The sequence below is a fragment of the Misgurnus anguillicaudatus genome, chromosome 20 (genome assembly GCF_027580225.2).
Source record: "Misgurnus anguillicaudatus chromosome 20, ASM2758022v2, whole genome shotgun sequence".
Taxonomy (NCBI): domain Eukaryota; kingdom Metazoa; phylum Chordata; class Actinopteri; order Cypriniformes; family Cobitidae; genus Misgurnus; species Misgurnus anguillicaudatus.
In genome coordinates this window covers 12223466-12240000 of record NC_073356.2, presented here as the reverse complement: position 1 = coordinate 12240000, position 16535 = coordinate 12223466, and the positions used below count along the sequence as shown (strand labels likewise).

General features: G+C 43.1%; 1 protein-coding gene across 1 annotated transcript; it reads right to left on the bottom strand.

The window, feature by feature from the left end:
- Positions 1–4162: 4162 nt before the first annotated feature.
- On the bottom strand, positions 4163–14993 carry nrsn1l (neurensin 1-like). Its single transcript, XM_055220736.2, has 3 exons — positions 14874–14993; positions 8107–8286; positions 4163–6462 (listed from the first exon to the last, which is right to left on the bottom strand). Exons 2-3 carry the CDS (start codon positions 8275–8277, stop codon positions 6040–6042), a joined length of 594 nt encoding a protein of 197 aa, XP_055076711.2. The 5' UTR covers positions 8278–8286; positions 14874–14993; the 3' UTR covers positions 4163–6039.
- Between the last annotated feature and the right edge of the window lie 1542 nt (positions 14994–16535).

The following is a 16535-nucleotide window of genomic DNA, read 5'->3' as shown; positions in this document are numbered from 1 at the left end:
TGAGATTTAGTAAATGTGCCACGCAATATCTGGCTGTCACAAAACCCCAAAACAAAAGCGGTTTCGCTATCCTGGCAGTGACAGCCATTATTCTTATCAGATTTTCATATGCCTTCATTCATCATTGCATAACATTGAATTAGCTCTGGTGACTGCTTGTCAAAATGTGTCAAGTTAATGTGTATCTTTATGTCACATCATGGATGATCACAGCGCACGAGGGCCTCCAAAAGCCACAGACTCTGTGAGCAAATGAAATATTGGATCACTTGACGTGATCGCCTGTCAGTAGCTCTGTTATCCGTTGCATATTTTGCAGTCATATATGTTTGAATGAATTCTGCTTTTTTACACGGCTGATCTGTCACGCTGAGCTGCCGTTCAGAAATGACACACTGTTTGAAACCAAGAGATGAAATACTTTTCACAGCACATCACAGCCCCAAATGACTGATGTGTAATGGAAAGCAAAGGCAGACGCTTGCTTTACAGATTGAAGCACCGTATAAATCCCTCATGCAACTTCGGTTGAATACCAAAATACAAGCCTAACTTAACTATCTATAAGTATCCACAATTATTTTACACTCACCTAAAGGATTATTAGGAACACCTGTTAAATTTCTCATTAATGCATTTATCTAATCAACCAATCACATGGCAGTTGCTTTAATGCATTAAGGGGTGTGGTCCTGGTCAAGACAATCTCCTTATCTCCAAACTGAATGTCAGAATGGTAAAGAAAGGTGATTTAAGCAATTTTGAGTGTGGCATGGTTGTTGGTGCCGGTCTGAGTATTTCACAATATGCTCAGTTTTTGGAATTTTCACGCCAAACCATTTCTAGGGTTTACAAAGAATGGTGCAAAAAGGGAAACACATCCAGTATGCGGCAGTCCTGTTGGCGAAAATGCCTTGTTGATGCTAGACGCCAGAGGAAAATGGGCCGACTGATTCAAGCTGATAGAAGAGCAACTTTGACTGAAATAACCACTCGTTACAACCGAGGTATGCAGCAAAGCATTTGTGAAGCCACAACACGCACAACCTTGAGGCGGATGGGCTACAACAGCAGAAGACCCCACCGGGTACCACTCATCTCCACTACAAATAGGAAAAAGAGGCTACAATTTGCAAAAGCTCACCAAAATTGGACAGTTGACAACTGGAAAAATGTTGCCTGGTCTGATTAGTCTCGAGACATTCAGATGGTAGAGTCAGAATTTGGCGTGAACAGAATGAGAACATGGATCCATATTGCCTTGTTACCACTGTGCAGGCTGGTGGTGGTGGTGTAATGATGTGGGGGATGTTTTTTTGGCACACTTTAGGCCTCTTAGTGCCAATTGGGCATCGTTTAAATTCCACAGCCTACCTGAGCATTGTTTCTGACCATGTCCATCTCTTTATGACCACCATGTACCCATCCTCTGATGGCTACTTCCAGCAGGATAATGCACTATGTCACAAAGCTCGAATCATTTCAAATTGGTTTCTTGAACATGACAATGAGTTCACTGTACTAAAATGGCCCCCACAGTCAGCAGATCTCAACCCAATAGAGCATCTTTGGGATGTGGTGAAATGAGAGCTTCATGTCCTGGATGTGCATCCCACAAATCTCTATCAACTGCAAGATGCTATTCTATCAATATAGGCCAACATTTCTAAAGAATGCTTTCAGCACCTTGTTGAATCAATGCCACGTAGAATTAAGGCAGTTCTGAAGGCGAAAGGGGGTCAAACACAGTATTAGCATGGTGTGCCTAATAATCCTTTAGGTTAGTGCATATATATTTAAAAGTTTGAAATATCTGCACCTAATGGTAAATATTAGCACTTTTTTACCCCAGTGAGAGCTGGGCTACATATATTGAAAATTTGTTAACAGTGTATTGAACAATTAATGTCATTGACCTCAAATATATTTCATATCACAAAAAAACCTTTAAAAATCATCATGCTTGTAATTGAAACCTTGAGTGCATCGTCATCATTCAATGGTGCCAAGAGTTCACAAGTTCACTGCATTTCCACCGTGTGCAGTTTCTCAAAGCAGCGAGTGATTTTCCACCAACCAGTCGACGGAGCGTGACAGTTTCGTCTCATTTCCCCAATCCCCACCTCCGGGGTCCCAGCATCTCTCCATGTGTCCGTTTGCCTCTCAGTCTGAGAACAGATATGTCTGACTGCAATGACTTTTGTTTACGACAACATGCTGGAATACTCAGGGGTTGTGGTTGTTGACACCTTCAGTATGTTGAGGTGCCAGCGAGTGATATGTAACCTGAGTGCTGAAGCCTTCATCTAGTGTAAAGCGTCTAAACAAACATGTGTTAACAAGCTGCCAACACATTACTGGCATCAGCCACATAGCCTTAAGCTGAAGACAAACAACATTTATTTTCCTCTCTCTCCTTCCTTGTCTTGTTTTTTTTTTCTTTAAGCATAGACTCTAGCTGCAGAGGACTGAATGATTGTTGATGGCCCTACGTGTGCAGATCACTGGTTAATTGATTGTTAATAGCCCATATACTGAGTTATGACTCACATTGAGAGAGAGAGAGAGAGAGAGAGAGAGAGGATGAGTCATGCCAGTTTCCTGCATCTATTTACAGTCAGCCTCCTGTAAGATGTTGCTCCAATATAAAGATGTTGCTCCAGTCGTTTTGCTACAAGATCACACTTTTCTGAAGCGGTTAATTGTTATTAACACCATTAATTAATGCATTAATGTAGGTTTCGATCAACATGAACATTTATTCAAAAAGTTGTTGTTGATTTATTGTTCCTGTATTGGTAGAGACACGTAAAAAATTTTAAATATTGAGATGATAATTATGTTTGTTTACATGTCATATTGTTTACGACTGTGCCTGACGAAAAAGTAAGTGGTGATACATTTTTTTCTGATACATTATGCATGAGCTGAATATCTGATCTAGAGACAGCAAGGTTTTGCAGGATTGTATATATTATTATTACACAACTGCACAAAATGTGTCATACCGATAAAAAAGCAACACTCTCAGAAATAAAAAGTACTAAAAGGTATCAAAGTTGTCACTGGGGTGGTACCTTTTCAAAAATTACACTTTTATACCTAGTAGGAGCATGTTGGTTCCTCCAAGGTACACGTAGGTACCTTAGAGCTACATATCTGTACCAAAATGGTACCTATTGGGTTTTGTAAGGTGCAGTAGAAATCTCTGTAAAGTACTCTGTATTGCTAAAAATTTTGGTTAGGAGTTATTTTGTAAATTATTAATTTAACCTAAATCTGAACTTCTTTAATCAGAGCCCATTCAAAATGGGCTTTGTATTTAATTTTAGTTATTAGTCATGCTGTCCAAGTTTGGTTTTGTATTTAACGTTTCTGAATATTTTTATTGACTCAGAGAACATTCATCATTATTAATCTATAGTTAACAGTTGAGTAACAACTAACTAGAACATCATCCTAATATTGGCATATTGAATTTCAATTGGTGTTTTTTCTGTTCTTTTAATAGCAATTGGTCTCTTCGTTCTTTAACTTTACACCTAAAAATCTGCACAGGGTTATTGTAAAGATGCTTTGTCTATTAAATTATTTTTAATCTAAATTTTGGGTTACATCTTAAAATTTTACTGAAAAAATTGCTGCCTTGCAAGCACTGCCTTTAGGAAAAGAAAATAACTTTCATCCTGCATAGTGGCAGCACATTTACATATTACAGAAACTTTCTATCTTAGGTCTTAACGTAAGATATAAAATAACTTATTATAATAAAATAAAGATTTTTTTCTTCTATTACATTTCATATATTGTATGTATGTATGTGTGTACAGTTTGTGTATGTATGTACAGTCCTGCCATTCTTTGTGGACGGCAAAGTAAGAATTTCATTGCTCAGGGAAATCTGCTTTCCTCACTGGGTACATGACAATAAACGCTTTGAATCTTGAATTGAAATTCATATTACAGAAGCAAATGGCTTAATCGTGTTCAGCTATCAACTCTCAGGTCTGTTACCAAGCAACCAACAATGCTTGAGCTGCTGCTGTACAGAAAACAAAATGATTGTCATTTTTATTTCAATGAGGCAAAAATACATTTTATTAAATGCATTGTAATCATAGTCTGTGTTTTTTATTATTGTTTTAGCAGTAATTCTCTAAACATCATCTGTGAGTTACCATTACATTGAAACATTTAACATTTATTAAGGAACATTGAATGTGAATAATGGAGTGATGTAGTGGCCGAAGGTAAAAAAAAATAAAAAATAAACTTTACATTTTTTAACAATGTGCAGGATGAAAATCTCATCAATGTCATTCTCCCACAGCTTTATCATAATGTGATTGTTACACTTGGCTTTCATTTAAGTTTTCAGGTAGGGTACCTGTTAGGTTACCATAATGTTAAGACAGTTTTTAGGATGTTTTGCTTCTGAGTTATACTTCTGAAATACCCATTTTCTAACTGCTGTTAAGTAAGGAATAATTGACGATGGGCTATTGAATTATTAAGACAATAATGCACACCCAAGGTGGTAATGCGGCACAATGCAAAGTGGAGTAAAACTGTGTGTATGCAATATTTTCAAATAATTCAAAGAACTGGAGTCAATTATTCCACGGTCACCACAAACATTGCTTTGGTGCCCAATTTAAAGACAATTGACAAGTTAGGTGTGCAGTTATAGAAAAATAATGCATACCCGTGGAACATTTCTCAACCAATCAGAATACAGCATTCAACAGACCCGTGGTATAAAATAAGATAATGCACTAAAGTAGCATGCACACCAAAGCGTTTAAACGCGGCTGAAAACAACAGCGGACGCCGACAGTAGGTGCATGCCAGTTTTTTTCCAGCTGAGTGCTTTGATTGCTATGATACTTCTCCTTTGTTTATCAGTCGTAGAACGATGCGTTGGTTGGTTGTTGTAATATTTGTCCCGCCCCTCCTTTATTGTGATTGGACGGCCAAGTGAGAAGTGACATTGACAAGCTGAGCGTTTCACCGAAAGTTGAAAATTCTGTTATGGTACATTCACACTGTGCGAAAGCATTAACGCTTCCCATTCACTTTTAATGGGTGACGTCATGCGTGGGGAACTGAATTGTTGATTCGTCAACGCCGAGTCACTGCCGTTACTCGTGGCAGAAGTCAAACATTTCTCAACTTTTCAAGCGCCAACGTGTGCGTCAGCCAATTAGATCGCCTTATGCAAATAACCTAGTGCAAGACAGCCACTGTGATTGGCTGCTAGCCACGCTTCAGACAAGCCTTCCGTCAAGTGTTAACCCTTTCGCCCCATGTGAATGTACTGTAATAGCTTATGTCTTAAATAAGGTCCTAACTGAAATGACCATGGTTACCAAACACCAAAAATCTATTAAAAGGTACAATCTTTCTGTAATACAACACCCCCTGGACCACAAAACCAGTCATAAGTCACACGGGTATATTTGTAGAAATAGCCAACAATTCAATATATGGGTTAAAATTATAGATTTTTTATGGCAAAAATCATTAGGATATTAAGTAAAGATCATGATCCATAAGAATAATTTGTAAATTTTTGGTACAAAAGTAATATGTGTAGCTTTGGACTTCATTTGGACAACTTTAAACAACATTTTTTGCACCCTCAGATTCCAGATTTTAAAATAGTTGTATCTCTGCCAAATATTGTCCTCTCCTAACAAACCATACATCAATGCAAAGCTTGTTTATTCACTTTCAGATGTATAAATCTTAATTTAAAAAAAATGACCCTTATGACTGGTTTTGTGATCCAGGGTCACATTTAATCCATACCATAAATATACAGTATTTATTTTGACAAGAAGTAGACAAAGACAGAATAACAGACGCCATAGTTTTACTCTACATGTTTTGAGATAATAAAACAACAGATTTGTACGTTGAAGGCTTTTTTAAACCTTTAACACAAACCATACACTCCCAACTTTCTTAAAGAAATAAACAAGGAGCATTTGTTTAATACTTCGACAGCACACTTGAACGGGCATTGTCATGCGGCTTTTACAAGCCCTTCTGAGCTTTATCACTCCTAGCAAGAGGAGATTCTCCTCCATCACTTGAGGCTGGACTGGGAGGCTTCATCACCGGGTCTGCTGGGCTTTTAATTACGCCCGCGATTCTGGTTCCTGCTTTCCGTTCTCTTCTGGATGACCGTGGACTGGACTCTTCCTGTCTCGTGGGTGTGGGAGCTGTGGAGAAGTTAGACATCAGGATTCCTCCTGCCATCAGAACTCCACCCAGCGTGAGAATCCCTGTCCCGACCAGCACACACACGTGAAGCGAGCGATTGTAGCGCATGGCCTGGCGGTCCACGAACAGCAGCTCTCCCTCGCCAAAGGCCTCGATGCGAGTGGGGATGGCGTAGCCCACTGTCATGACCACCAGTCCCACCACCAGGAGCGCAGCACCAAGAGCAAGTGCAACCTAAGAGTGAATAAAGAAATGTTGCATTTATACTACAGGTTAGGTTCAACTGACCACAAAGTTTGGTTTGTTTAGTAACCTCGCTAAAAGATCTAGGATGCTGGCACTAGGAGGGTTCTTAACAAGCAAAGCTAGCTCAAAGCCAGTAACTGAACAGCATAAACTAGCCTGGTACGTCATAAAAAACATCCTGGTCTAAGTACAGCATAAAATTGTATTTGTTGGTTCAACTTAAAATAATAAGCTACATTAAAGTTACCTTAAAATGTTGAGTTGATTTGACTTGAAAATATTATTTGACTGAAAAAAGTTGTTGAATATTTTTTAGTTGAATTAACTCCAGGGGCCTCATTTATAAAGCGTGCATAGCACAGATTTGATCGTAAAGTGTGCGTACACAAAAATCCACAGCTAAGTCAATATTTATAAAAAGCGCCACATCAGGGTCTGAGCAGATGTACGCACTTTTGCTTATCCGATTGCTTCAGGTTTTTGGAAATAAAAGCCATTCTTAGTGCTCGTAAAGGATTTAAACATTGACAAGTGCTCTTTTATAAGTATATGACATTAATTAGGCATAGTTTAAAGGCGGAGATCTGAAACTGCTGGGCTGCGCACAAGTTCAGGTTCATTTGCGATTTACACATTTAAAAGGGGTCCACGCATTTTCTGCGCGTACGTTCGGTTTATGAATCACACGTACGCATTTTTTGATAAATGATCGTAAGATCAAATGTATTATGGTTTTACAGAGGGGCAACCTTCCGATCTCTCTGATAAAGCCAATACGGAAGTGACATAAACTGCAATTCATCGACTGGCCGCTAGAGGCAGGCTACAAAAGGGAGTCAACTCCCATAGACTCCCATGTTAAAATGACCAACTTAACAGTAGAAAATAATATGTTTACAGCCTGGTACAAATGTGTTTTTGGTCTATATAGCTAATTTTGCCCTTCATGACAACTGGGGGGTGAATTTTTTTGTAACTTATCCGTTTAAATGATATTAAGCCTTTAAGTTCTGCATAATTAAGGGCGTGGCCACTTGAGTGACGGGTGAACAGCCACTGCAGTCACTAGAGTCGAGCTAGACGGACGTGGTTTCAGCAACCAGTCACCTCAGCTTCACCCACGTCCCGCCTCTTTACCCATTTTCGGTTTTCCACGAGTGATTCGCAGTGATGCGCGACCAAGATGGTAACGGCAGGCAACGCCTACTTTAAGCTTCACAAATTTTTACGATCTTCACAAACCAATGGGTGACGTCATGGACACTACGTCCATATTTTTTTACAGTCTATGGGTTTTACGCAGCATTTTATAAATGAGGCCCCAGGTATCTTACTTTTTTAAGTTGAACCAGCAAATCTTTTTACAGCCTTTTCAGAGAAAAATTTGAAATCAATAATCTTGTGAACTTGTGTGCACCCCAAAAAACCAAACTTGTGTTTGATAAGTCAAGTGACCCAAAGTACAGTTACTCATAAGAAAGAAAATTACTTGAAACTCCTTTAATATCTCAATGAATTCTCCAGACATCAATGAGATTGAATGGAAATGGATTCATTCATCATCTATACTTCATTTTACTCTTAATGACATTTCTCTCATTTGTTTCTATTCATTTATATATATAATGATACCTTCCATAGACTCCACTGCAGGGATGATCTCTGGCTCTGGTCCTCATGCTGTTCCCTCATTGAGGCTGTGCACTCCTCATAGAAGTGATGCAAATAGGAACGCACTCCGAAAACATGGCAGCCTGAGTCAATCATGTGACCAGACCCGCAAACTTCAGAGTCGGATGCCATCTTTCAGACCTGTGATCACAATTGCACATTATCACATGCGACTAAAAAAACTATCTTAGATATTAGCAAAGGCATTTTTACAGTATGTTCTTAGCCTTTAATTGGCATTATTTTCATCAGCTGTAGTTTTTAAGTTTTGTAACCCACGTTCCCTGAAGGAAGGGAACGGAGACGTTGGGAAGAGAGACCAATCTGCTTCGTATACTACTAAAACGCCAATGAACTTGGCATTGAGATATTTGCATAATGCTGGCGCCGCCCCACCAGGTGCGTATATAAGCAGCAGGTGCAAATATGGAAATTAGCTTTGTTTCGCTGAGAAAGCCGCAAAGTGTGACCGGCCAATAAACAGCAGGGAGCAGCTCTGTGGCGACATACGTAACCGAGACGTTCCCTTTCGGTCGGTCACTACGACGTCACGACGTGACCGACGAATTGGGAATCCCTACCAAAACGCCACTGAGGGGTGACCTCTTCCAGTGTCTGGGTAAAGCCCTCCGGTTCCACTAAAGGAGAAGGAGAATTAGGTTTTAAGGCAGAAGGCCGGGCACTAGATGTTCCTTTAACCCCACAGTAGTCCCAGCAACTGGGAAGCGCCCTATCTGAGCGGGATAGGAACGCTGCGGAAGCCACCGCCCCGTTAAGGGCTGATGGTGGGCGAAAGTCAACCGTAGTTGAGGTGAAAGACAGCTGTGGCTGTGTAAGCAAAGCAGTGCTCTGCTGAGAGAAACATGGGCTAGTAGGATTAACCCCACGGAAAAATACTCACAAAGGAACCCGGTGGGACGCAATGTGGATGCCTGAGCCAAACACATAGGTTCGCGAGGATGCAGCTAGTGAGAGGCTGGGAGCAGATGCTCCACAACATCAGGCTGCCAAGGCAGTGGAGGAAGGACAAATCAAACCATTACGCATTTTTGTCTTAATGGCCTTCCATACTGACACTTATTGTGAAGCACCAGTCGGAGGCTGCAAGCCGACATGCAAGCCGGTGCTCAGTGATCTCCCAGCTGAGGAGAGAACGTGAGAAGAGACCGTCTCGACACAAACACTGTAAAATCTAATGAACGTGTTAGGTGTCGCCCAACCAGCAGCTCTGCAGATGTATGTTAGCGAGGAACCACGAGCGAGTCCCCAAGATGAGGCAACACTTCTAGTAGGTGAGCTCTCAATTTAAATGGACAAGGAATGCCCTGCAGATTATAAGCAAGGGCGATAGTATCAACTATCCAATGAGACATCCTCTGCTTAGTGACAGCTTTCCCTCTCTGCTGACCACCGTAACAAACAAAGAGCTGATCTGAGGTCCTGAGGCTTTGTGTGCAATCCACGTAGAGGCGCAGTGCGCGTACGGGACATAATAAAGCCATGGTTGGGTTTGCCTCCTCCGGGGGCAGCACTTGCAAGCTCACCACCTGATCTCTGAAGGGAGTGGTGGGTAACTGTGGGCACGTAGCCTGGTCTGGGTCCGAGTGATACGCTCGAAACAGCAGAGCCAAACTGAAGGCACGAATCGTCGATGGAGAATGCATGAAGGTCACCTACCCTCTTAACAGAGGCCAATGCGAGCAGGGTCAGAGTTTTCATTGACAAAAACTTCAGACTCACAGACTGCAAAGGCTCGAACGGGGGTCCCTGCAGGGCTTTCAGCACCATGGACAGGTCCCAAGGAGGAATAGAGGGAGGGCGCGAAGGATGCAGCCTTCATGCACCTCTTAAAAATCTAATAATTAAATCGTGCTGGCCAACCGATCTGCCGTTTATTAAAGAGTGATGTGCAGATATAGTGGCGATATTTTAATGGTGGAGGGTGACAGCCTACCATCTAACCGGTGTTGGAGGTATCTAAGCACGATATTAATGGGGCATTCTCGGGGGTCCTCGCGTTGCGAAGAGGACCAATCGACGAAAAGGTGCCATTTAAGAGCGTATGCGTGTCTAGTAGACGGCGCTCGCGCTGCGGCGATGGTGTTAGATACCGCTTGCAATAAATCACCTAAACCTTGTGCGCGCTCAACGACCATACATGGAGATCCCACAGGTCGGGGCTCGGGTGCCATAATGTGCCCCCTCCTTGAGAAAGAAGGTCCTTCCTCAGGGGAATCCACCACAGAGGGGCTGTCGCGAGGAGCATCAGTTCTGGAAACCAATTCCTGGTCGTCCAGTAAGGCGCGACCAGTAGAAGGCTCTCCTCGTCCTGCCTGACTTTGCACAGTGTCTGTGCGATTAAGCTCACTGGTGGAAATGCGTATTTGCGCATCCCCCGCGGCCAGCTGTGTGCCAACGCATCCACGCCGAGGCAGTCCTCGGTTAGTGAATAAAATAGGCGTCAATGGGTATCGTCCGGTGACGCAAACAGATCTATCTGCGCACGTCCGAACTTCTTCCAAATTAGCTGAACCGTCCGGGGGTGGAGTCACCATTCGCCGGGGCGCACAGCTCTGGAAAGCGCGTCTGCCACTGTATTGAGCGAACCCGGAATGTGAATGGCACGAAGGGACCTCAGATGCTTCTGACTCCAAAGGAGGAGATGACGGGCGAGATGCGACATGAGACGAGAGCGCAAACCGCCTTGACAGTTGATATACGCAACGGTCGCAGTATTGCGAACTAATACATCCTTCCCTTGTAGCTCCATAGCGAAGCGTACAAGTCCCAGATATACAGCCCACAGCTCGCAGCAGTTGATGTGCCAGTGCAACTGGGGTGCTGTCCACACCCCCGAGGATGCGTCTGTGTGTACAACAGCATGCCAAGAGACCTGTTTCATGGGAACACCTGCTCTCAGAAACGCGGGGTCCAACCACGGGGTGAATGTTGGACGACACGCAGGTGTAATGGTTACACGGTGAATGCCAGCGCGCCACGCTCTCCTCGGGACTCGATTGTGAAGCTGTCTCATATGGAGCAGCCCGAGCGGTGTCACAGCCGCGGCTGCTGCCATATGTCCCAGGAGCTTCTGAAATTGTTTCAGAGGGACCGCATTCTTCCCTCGAAATGAACCGAGGCAAGTCAGAATCGACTAGACGCGCGCTTCTGTTAAACGCGCCGATAAATCGATCGAGTCCAGTTCCATGCCGAGAAAAGAGATCCTCTGCATGGGGCAGAGTTTGCTCTTTTCCCAGTTGACCCGAAGAACCAAACGGGCGAGATGCCGAAGCGTTAAGTCTTTGTGTTAGCAAAGCGTCCGCTGAGAATGCGCTATTATAAGCCAATCGTCGAGGTAAGCCAATATGCGAACACCGCTCTCTCTCAGGGGTTTTAATGCTGCTTCCACTACTTTTGTGAACACACAGGGAGAGAGAGACAGCCCGAATGGTAGTACTTTGTATTGGTATACCCGCCCCTCGAACGCAAAGCGCAGAAACGGTCTGTGGCGAGGGAGAATGGACACATGAAAGTCTGCTGAGGGTGACGGTCGTCTGGTCTCCTGAGTGGAGAGCACAGATTCCGGTAAGCACCCGCTGGCAATGGAGGAGAGGGAGGATGAGCAGATGAATGCCCGCTCACGGCTCTCTTGATCCTCTGGAGACCTGGAAAAGAGATTGGAATGCACTCTTTTTGTGGTTTTGTGGGTGCCGGCTGAGAAGCCGGCGGAACAGAAACAAACCGAAACAAAAGATTCTCCACCCGGCCCTCCTCCGGGGGAAGGAGCGGTGCGTTCACCATCTCCCAAAGAGTGATCCCATCCGATTCCAGGTCGCCCGTCTCAGGGCCGCTTAGATCCCCGTTTGCCACCACGGGAAGCGGGTCGATTGGGCGGGGCGGGCTGCCGATGGCTGTTCCCCTTCTGTTGCCTGGATGACGTCCTGGGGGGGGGCGGAGGCAGCCGCCGCAGGACGCCCTCGGCGAGGACCGGCGCTGGTGGACAAGAGGCAGGCCTCTTGCGCCGGGGCATGATCTTGGTGATCGCTTCAGTCTGCTTCTGAGCGGCGGTGAACTGCTGCGCAAAGGACTCCACCGACTCGCCGAATGGGCCGGTCTGTGACACTGGAGCATCCAGGAACTTGTTCTTGTCCGCTTCTGTCATGTCAGCCAGACACAACCAAAGGTGGCGTTCTTGGACCACGAGTGTAGACATCGCACGACCAAACACTTAGAGAGCTTCGCGGCCGCTCCGTGGGGGCGGTCAGAACTCACCGGACACGGACGCCGTTCCTGGAGAAACATCAACCGCCTGCGTAAATCCAAAAGGGACATCTCCTAGCAGTGAGAACATGCACCCCCAGCGAACGCAGCCCCTGCATGCTCGATGCCCAAGCATGAAAGACAGCGCTCGTGACCGTCCTTTGGACCCATGTACTTGCCGCATCCAAGAACACACGGACGAAAAGCCATCCTGAAAAGGACGCTGATCTCCGGATATACGAAAGAGTGGCTGTCTTTAACAAGACACTGAGCTCTCTCGTATCACTCTTTTAGGGAAATTCACTCTAGATGCTCAGTTGATGATGCGCACAGGGATCAGCAACGCACTCACTAAAACTCAAAACAAAAAAGATGCAGAGTAGTGGAAAAACTGCGGCATCCGCTGTGGTACTGCTAGTCCAACCAACTTCAGCAATCGTTTCCCACCAGAGCAGAAAGTAGCTTCTCAGTGGTAGATACTGCCGGCTTTCAAAACGAAAAAGCTAGTTTCCATATTTGCACCTGCTGCTTATATACGCACCTGGCTTGCGGCGCCAGCATTATGCAAATATCTCAATGCCAAGTTCATTGGCGTTTTAGTAGTAAACGAAGCAGATTGGTCTCTCTAAGCGAGTTCCCAATTCGTCGGTCACGACGTGACGTCGCAGTGACCGACTGAAAGGGAACGCTGTTTTCTGTGAATTCAATTTAGAGTTTAATTGCTGTAGTTTTTCATGTCAAATAATTGCCTCTGAGCTTATACTAGCTGTTTTATACATTGCTTTTTATGGTGCATTGGATACAAATTGGGTTACATTTTACAGTGTAATTATGAATGAATTAACAACATGAACTTATTTTAGGGTTAAGATTTGTTTTAAGGTTAGTTACATGTAATTATGCATAGTTTACTGTTATTCCCTACTGAAAAAAACAGCCTGGTTTTAGCTGGTGTAGCAAGTTGGTTTAGATGTGTTTTGGCTAGCTGACCAGTTGACCAGCTTTGCGAGGAGGATCTTCTGATTTTGCCAAGTGGTTGATGTCCTCAGGGCAACATTTTTTTAACCCTGGGAGAACATTTCAATTAACCAATCAGATTTCAGAAATAAGTTCACAGTTTGTTTGAAGTTTAAGCTTACAACCAGGATTAGCTGTTTCCAGACCATTGTTTTTCTGATTTTAGGGTTAAGTTATGCTTAGGGTTGGTGTTTGGAGTGCGTTTAGGTTTTATTTACAAAAATGTCCTTGGCTTGGGTCAACACATTATGGTGCCCTGAGGACATCTCTCACTTGGCAAAATCAGGTTGAGCCTGGAAGGACCAGATTAAACCAGCTACCGTCACCTTAAACCAGCTTAAAAGCAAACCATCTTAAAGTGTTACAAAATTGCAAAGTTTTAAAGGTTTCAGCAAATAATTTGGTTTAGTTTTTTCTCAGTTTAATATCTGCACAGATTTTATGACAACTGTTGCTTTAAAACTGACACACCACCCACTGATGAATCACTCTCTCACAGAAACATACGCACGGCACATATACAATATTACACTGGACACACACGTTAACACACTAAGGCATCAAATAAATGATTTTACATATTTTAGTTGTACATGCCAAAGATCCAAAGTTTTCTCCTATAGTATGGAATAATGACAATGTTTATTTAAATGTACAATACCCTAAATCTTTTTTTTGTATCTGAAACCCATTAGCTTTGAATTTAAAAGCTTTATTTGGTCTAGAAATAAACTTAATCAACACCTGCATATTCAGATTACCCAAGAGACAAGATAATGGATCATTAGCTGAAACAAGACTAATAAACACAGATGCTTAAAAGAGAATAAATGCATTATGAATCAGATTGGTCATTTATGTGCAAACTGATCAGTTTGACTGACGTGTAAGGCATGTAGGCTATACATTTATATACATTAACATCAAGTCTAAAATCTTTGCACACTGTCCGTCATTTTCCTATGCGATTTTTCGTATTCGTTATCCTACAATTTCGTCACGCGCGTTATCATTCTTAACAGGTGAATATGCAGCCAAACTCAACACACTGATGTTTATTCATAAAAATTCTCCCGAACTATGGCTCTTTTAAGGACACTTTTAAGGAAACAGCTGCACAGAATCCTTGTTAAATGTACTGCAGACGCACAGGATGCGATGGCGATCATTGACAGCAATAAACATGCCAATAAATGCAAAGTCAATAAAGACGATTCAAGGATTCAACGCGTTTCTGTAATTCTATAAATCACAACGGCAACAGCACATAGAAATGCGCATTGCCGCAAGCAAATGATATTACAGATACATTCCTGTTAAAACTCGTTTATCACTCGTATCAAATTAATTTTCATAGACATGTTGTCATGTTTATGATACGGCAGGCGCCAAGCTAACGGAGTAAATGCTTTTGATTATTTTAATATATAAGAGGTAAAATAGATTACTACCGGATATTCAGTAATCGATCCTTGACGCTTCTTTATGTGCTTCCCATCACCTGCCGCCTGACTGCATCAGCCGAAGTTTACCATGTACCCCAACGCGCGTAAAGCGCATGCGCGCCTGACAACCTACTAGGCTACATGTAGACAATGAATATGCCTTATCTGGTTTTATTAAGCAAAATATATGGAATTATATATTTTATATGATTGAGCAAAACAAAAAGGTCAAAGGTAAAAAGTAAATATATGATTAAAACACTTTTTGCTTAAAGTCTCACGTCTGTACGCTCTCAGAAATAAAGGTAAGTTGTCACTGGGATGCTACCTTTTTAAAAAGTCCTAATATGTACAATTTTGGGACAGATACGTACCTTTAAGGTACACAAATGCACATTTTAGGTATACGTGTACTTTTTTGAAAATGTACCCTTACGAAATTAACCATGGTTCCCTATCAAAAGCTTTACTCGATGCTGCGCTGCTAAGCGCTATGGGGAAACGTCTTTATCGTTGACCAGCTGAATATAGTGTGCAAACACGTCAATGAAATTGACCCGGAGGTATATAGCCTCGGTTGATGACGACATCACAGCGCACCCCATGCGAGGCTATAAAATAGATGAGCAACAGCTGTGTCATCAGGTCTTTTTATTTTCAGACCAACTACTGAATGAGTGTGTGCTACACTGAAATGCAAATCTCTCTCTTACCTTTTGAACTTCACTTGAGATCTTTGTTAGGAGTTAGATTCCAACAAGATAGAGTGCAGACTTTCTCTCTTTCCGATTTTAAAGGAGTTTAAGTTAAAGGAAAATATGAGTAAGAAGAGTCACGAGCAGTCTAAGTCGTGTTTGTTTTCGCTTTATGGCGAAGGACAACACACACACTTAACTGTTTTGTGTGTTTGGGGGAGGAGCATGCGGTCATGGCTTTGTACAGTCTGATGAGTGCGAGCATTGTGAATCATTCACAATATAAATGATTCGTGCTCGCCGTGATTATTTCTGACTGCAACCTTAAATTAAGTTATATTTCTTCGCGTGATTCCGAAGCGCACTCCGGTGTTTCTTCGGGTTATGTGGGGGTAATTATAATAATGACGTTGATGATATCTCTCTCGGTTCTGCGGAGTTTCATAAACCAGCCTCCGAGCGTTTCTCGCGCGATGAAAGTCGGTCGAGGAGCTTCTCGAGGTGGTAACACGCGCCAGGTTGCAAATTGATTGGCCTCGCGAGCCAGAGAACCCCAAACAAAGCAAACTAGCGGATAGGTTTCTATAGTGACAAAGGGAGAGGACGAAACATGAGCCTCTCTCTTTCTTTGAGGATCTCCATGGTCAATTAAATAAATCATGGGAAAGACCATACTCGTTGCGTGCTTCATGCCCACGGCGTCAATTTACGACTATCGTGGGTACGAAGACGCGCGGATATACCGAAATGCCACAGGTGGAAGAGACGCACGCGAGTTATCTCTCGCCTGGCTCGGTATCCTCATTAAAGAAGCCTCTCGTGGGCAAAGCTTATCAAGCCGCAGGTCAGGCTGGTGCTGCGCTGCATACTATGGCAATATTACAGGCATACCAGACTGATCTGTTAAAGGATTTGAGTGCAGGCGAGACGATAGACAAAGAGACATTTGACGAGTTGCGTATGACTACAGATC

Excerpts from the sequence above, each read along its gene's own strand:
- nrsn1l (XM_055220736.2), bottom strand. The coding sequence starts at position 8,277 with ATGGCATCCGACTCTGAAGTTTGCGGGTCTGGTCACATGATTGACTCA. Across the intron at positions 6,463-8,106 it reads TGCAGTGGAGTCTATGGAAG|GTTGCACTTGCTCTTGGTGC; the intron begins GTATCATTATAT and ends ATTCACTCTTAG.